Source organism: Vollenhovia emeryi, unplaced genomic scaffold (genome assembly GCF_000949405.1).
Source record: "Vollenhovia emeryi isolate VEMERY1.0 unplaced genomic scaffold, V.emery_V1.0 DF939466.1, whole genome shotgun sequence".
Lineage (NCBI taxonomy): Eukaryota > Metazoa > Arthropoda > Insecta > Hymenoptera > Formicidae > Vollenhovia > Vollenhovia emeryi.
This window is the reverse complement of record NW_011966900.1, coordinates 56,559-62,415: the sequence shown is the minus strand read 5'-3', so window position 1 is coordinate 62,415 and position 5,857 is coordinate 56,559. Positions and strand designations below refer to the sequence as shown.

The following is a 5,857-nucleotide window of genomic DNA, read 5'->3' as shown; positions in this document are numbered from 1 at the left end:
AAGCTTGTGAACTGCTGGACCAAGTGCATTGCCAAGGGAGGAGACTATGTTGAAAAATAATGTATACATTAAACCCCTATTTTTGTGTAAATAAATTGTAGAACGAAAAGTGCAGATAATTTTTTACTCACCCTCGTACATTATTTGTTCTTATGTTGAATATTTATGTATATGTAAATACGCTATTGAAAATTAAGTTAAGTAAAGTCCACAAATTCCATTCTTTCACTTTGATGAAGTTATTTGGTTCGATGATTCTTTGTGCAATAAAAGTGCAATTTACCTGTAGTAATTATCCTTCACTAGATTGTTGCGTCTTCTTGATATATCAAATGATTAAGCTGTAATAATGATTACAATATGTTTTGATTTCCTATTCGAAAAATAGAATAACTTTAAACAGATTCTTTAATTGTAAACTAGTAGGACAAATAATTGTATTTTAATTGTTTAATTTATTTCTTAGTAAGATTTCATTTGTTTCAAATTTTTATTTTATTCTCTGGCTTCATTCAAAGTATTATGTTCTGTTTAGCCTACTGTTTTTGTTATCACTTTTTCTAGATGCAAGAGATACGTGGAAAACAACCTGGTACCACAGTGTATGTTTACAACGATTTTACTTATAACCAAGATGTTCGTAATAAGAAAATTCTACGATGTAGTACTCGACGTTGTTCAAAATGTCCTGGTACTATATATATTGATAATGATGGCAAAATACATTTACTCCATGGTCATAATCATATTGAGGCACAAGAGAAAGTAAAACAATCTATCATGAAACAAGAAATGCTGAAACTTTGTCGAGAGTCACACTTATCTTTGAAAGAAATATTTGATAGTGTGTGCAGAAAGTAAGTACATATCATTATTCATTACATTTAAAACTGATAAACAATTTGTAATTGTTGCCTGGATATTTAGATATCCTGAAACAGCCATAAGATTGTCATACGCAACATTGAAATCTACATTGTACCGTGAAAGAATTAAACTACGTCCAAGTTTACCGAAAAATGTGGAATCTTTTGCTGCAAATTTATCAACATATGTACCTATGGAAAAATTTTACAAAGGAAGTGTGACCTGCATCGATGGAAAGAAAGCACTGATATTTTCAAGTAATGAATTGTTACAAGAACTGCAAAAATCAACAGAACTTTACGTAGATGGTACATTTAATGTAAGTTCATTTATAACATTAAAACTTGTAACATAATAACATTATTATTATTCAAACCCTGATTGAGGTAATATTTTTCGCAATAAGTTTCTTATTTTAATAAATTTGTCAGTCTGTTCGACAGGAAGTACCTTTCGTTGTTAATTATCACTGGCGACAATAAGAAGTTATAGTTTCATTGATTATTATTATGTTCCTATATATCTAAATAAATTATATGTTTAAATTATGTTAATTGTTTTAGATTGTTCCACGTATACCATTAATGAGCCAAATGTATTCGATTCATACCCGATACATGAATGTTGTAAGTATGAAAAGTACGCTATAATGTAGTGAAACGTTGCCTAATCGTTTTCCTCGCGGACGATGTGATGGAATATGTACAATGCTATTATATATTATATCATATGCGGGAACGCGGTGTGCGGGACGACCGGGCGCGTGCGCGCCGGAAGTCGGCCCGCAGTGCGATGCGGGCGGATCGCGTTACCTCGTGGAATGGGTACGGCACGGGCGCATTATATACGCGGGACGGACGGACAAATATTCAACGCACGTGTCTGATTCAGATATTTACAAGTGACGCGAGTTCCTCGGTCGGCCTCGTGTTCTGGAGGCGTAGGTGTCCGCGACGTAGGAACGGGCGCGAGCGGTCCGATACCGCAAATGGAGTCTCCCGTTAGGCGCGGGTGCCGAGAATACTCGGCGGAAGCGGAACACTCTCCGCTTCACGGATCCGGCGGCTGCGGTCGATGTCTGGTCGGGTAGTTGCCACGGGTTCCGAGAAGTCACGGTTGAGGCGGAGAGCGAAGCTCGGCGGTGACGGAGTACTCTCCACCACCCAGTTCCCCACGGCTTTCGTGCTGAAGGAGCTTATTGTCGAGGCTGGCGGATGAACGGATCGTGCTCGGTAGCCGGTCTCCAGGAGAGTGTCTTTTTAGGAATGATTAGCCGGCTTTTATATCGGTTAATCATTCCGCTTCATAAGCGAGTCGGTTGGTACGCGTGCACGTCGACGCGCGACGCCTGTACGTGGCTCGGTGCCGCGGTGCGTGCTCGGATCCGATCGTGGCCCCGGTGGATCGGCCCGGCGCGCGCGAGTTTCGCGGCCTTTATGCGGCGCGTTGCGCCTGCTTCTCGCCCGACGATGTTCAGTCGGGCGGCATTCGGTGGGTGTTTTGGCCGGGGAATGATGCATCGGAGGTGCATTGTTACATCGTGTGTACAATTATTAGTTTGTTAGTATGGCATATGTGTGAATATTATTTAATAAGTAACAGACGAACACATAAAGAAAATAATAATTGGATCTTGTTTGAAATTAAGTCTTTTTACAAAAGAATACTGATTTAATTATATACAGGCTGTTTCATTTTAAATGATCTACGCAAATATCTCCGAAAATATGAAAGATACGGAAAAACGTTTCAAACAAAAGTTGTTTGGTTCGAAGGGAGACATAAGGAAGTGCTATTGACTTGACCTTAGATAGTTATTTGAAGGTCACGTAAAGGTCACCTTCAATTTTTTAATGGAACCCTCAATTGTTTATTATACTACCTTATTCTACTAATTAATATGAACAACTTTTGTTTAAAACATTGTTTTAGTTGTATAATACTTTTTGAGATATTCAAGAGAAAATTTATAACTTTTTCAATGTTTACCTTATGATATCTCGATAATTCTTTGTCGGAGGGAAAAGTAGTACATAACTTTTTTACTTGATTTAATCTCAGGAATATGCTGTTGCAATAGTGTTCCAATTATTGAAAATTTTTGTGTATGTAAATTTTATGTATGTTACAATACATTATGTATGTTACATTCTTGAGACCAAATCAAGTAAAAAAGTTCTGTATTACTTTTTCCTCCAACAAACAGTTATCGAGATATCATAAAGTAAACATTGAAAAAATTATAAATTTTCTCTTGAATATCTCAAAACGTATTAGGTAAATAAAAAAATGTTTCAGACAAAAGTTGTTCACAGTAATTAGTAGAATAAGACAGTATAATAAATAATAGAGGGTTCCATTTCAAAAATTGAAAATGACCTTCACGTGACCTTCAAATGAGTATCCAAGTTCAAATGAATGACACCATCTTATGTCCCCCTCGAAACCATAAAACTTTTGTTTGAAACGTTTTTCCGTATCTCTCATATTTTTGGAGATATTTGCGTGGATCATTTCAAATGAGACACCCTGTATATTGGTTTTATTATCTTATAAATATAGAAAGTTTGAAAATATTACAAAAAAATATTATTTTATATATACATAAAAACTAAGAATTATCAACATAGTCACACACAACTTGACTAGTTTTATTTTTTAAATAAATTTGTATATTTGCTAAACATTTGGTTTTTCTAAATAATAATAAAATTCGAATAATATATTTACAATTCAGACATTATATTAGATATTTTTATTCCTCATTTTCATATTTAAATAAATTAATACTGATTTTGATAATGGATAATTCAATTTGTTTTACACACACGCACGCACGCACGTGCATACACAATCTCATATATACGAGTATATTTCTTTACAGGGTATTGGTATGGTCTTTGTCCTATGTGAAAGTCGCTCTAGTAATATGTACACAGCTATGTGGAAAAAAATTATGGAATTAGTACCAATGCTTCAACAAAATGTAAAGTTTATAATGAGCGATTATGAGGTTGCTGCCTTGAAAGTGATAAATGAACAATTTCCTGCAGCAGAGGCTCATGGATGCTGGTTCCATTTTAATCAAGTATTATAATTTTTTAGAATAATTAAATATTGATATTTAATTCGATAACTTATTCCTTACTATTTAATATAGATAAAATTAATTATGATACATATAGGTACAATTATACTTTTAAAGCTTTCCGGGTATTTATAATGATTTAGAGATTACGTTATTAATTATATTTATAATGATTTAGTAATTATATTATTATCAGTTGTTCCACGCGTTAATGAAATAAATTACAATGTTCTCGAAACGTTAATATTATTAATGCATCTTAGAACGATAGCAACCCACAAAGAACTAAATAATTATGATTCAAATAACATTCTGTTAACTGTTTATTGTGTGCTGATTTTTTATCTTAGATCCTACTTATAAAGGATCCAAATCAAAAGTCTAAACGTTGTGAAACTTTACTCAATTATTTAAACGTTGTGAAATTTTACTCACAATAAATATCAGTTCAGTCGAATTAAAGTTATCAATTTTTTTATAAATAGTAATATATTTACAACATCAGTGATTTTTATCGACCGTATCTGGCAATTAAAATTCTTATTGCGAAAAATATTACCCCAGCCAGGATTCGAACCTGGGACCTCCCTACAATCCGTGACGGGCGTGTTAGCCAGCCCAGGTTCGAATCCTGGCTGGGGTAATATTTTTCGCAATAAAAATTTTAATTGCCAGATATGGTCGATAAAAATCACTGATGTTGTTAATTACTGCAGGCGACTTTTAAGAGTATTCTTACTAGTAATATATTTATATACACTTATAGGCACTTTTGCGTCAATGGCGGCGATTAGGATTAATAGACGCACCAAGAAGTGTTTTATCTATGACTATGACTATGGCATTGATTCCTTCTGATTGCTTTGAGAAAGCACTTTCCATTATACAACTTGAAGTTAATCAAACTTCTTCTAAATATCCTGCTCTTAATGATTTTCTGGCTTATGTACGTAAGACTTGGTTACCAATGGCATCAAAAGTTAGTGTTTATGATTGTCCTGCAAGAACAAATAATATAACAGAGAGTTTTCATAATATAGTAGGAAAAAAATTCGACAAAGCTCATGGAAACGTTTGGAATTTCTTAGGTATTACTATATTTTTAATATTTTTAATTTGTACAAACGGAATATTAAAAACAAAACATTTTAATTATATAATTATTGGTGTGAGATACTATTGCGTCTCTTGATATTAATTTTTTTCTATTTTATGAAACAGTTTAATTAATAACATTTTTTTATAGATAATCTACGCAAATTGATAATTGATGAAGAGCTGAAACTAAAACGTCTACAAACATCTGAAGTAGGTGGGCATCATGCAAGTGTTAAAAATAAAAGGCGAGACAATAAAATACTAGAAACTCAAAAAAATTTTGCGATTGGCAGGTTAGTTAATAACAAATTAGTTTCTTGAAGTATAACAATTGTTAAAGCATATATATTGTATATATATATATACACACAGAGTGTCCCAATTTAATGTCCCACCCCAAATAACTTTTTTATTTTTGATCGTAGAAAAAACGTTTCAGACAAAAGTTGTTTGGTTTCGAGGGGGACATAAGACGGTATCATTTGTGTGACCTTGAATAGTTGCTTGAAGATCACGTGAAGGTCACCTTTAATTTTTTTAATAGAATCCCCTATTGTTTATTATACTATCTTATTCTAATAATTAACATGTACAACTTTTGTCTGAAACTTGATTTGCCTAATACTTTTTGGGTTATTCAAACGAAAATTTTAACTTTTTCCATGTTTAGCTTATGATATTTCGATAACTGTTTGTCGGGGGGGAAAAGTAGTACAGGACTTTTTTTACTTGATTTGATCTCAGGAATATGCTGTTGCAATGGTGCTCCAATTGTTGAAAATTTTTGTCTATTGTAACATACTT

The 5,857-nt window shown here is 33.3% G+C and overlaps 1 protein-coding gene across 2 annotated transcripts in view; it reads left to right on the top strand.

The window, feature by feature from the left end:
- Positions 1–5,857, top strand: part of LOC105557506 — an 11,018-nt gene that overhangs the window by 3,453 nt on the left and 1,708 nt on the right. Inside the window, exons 2-7 of one of the 2 annotated variants that reach the window (XM_012004760.1) lie at positions 565–857; positions 928–1,186; positions 1,431–1,493; positions 3,752–3,955; positions 4,722–5,043; positions 5,202–5,346. In XM_012004760.1, coding sequence (XP_011860150.1) covers positions 565–857; positions 928–1,186; positions 1,431–1,493; positions 3,752–3,955; positions 4,722–5,043; positions 5,202–5,346 — 1,286 coding nt within the window. The remainder of the gene's footprint in view (positions 1–564; positions 858–927; positions 1,187–1,430; positions 1,494–3,751; positions 3,956–4,721; positions 5,044–5,201; positions 5,347–5,857) is intronic. The other variant, XM_012004761.1, reaches the window with a different exon arrangement.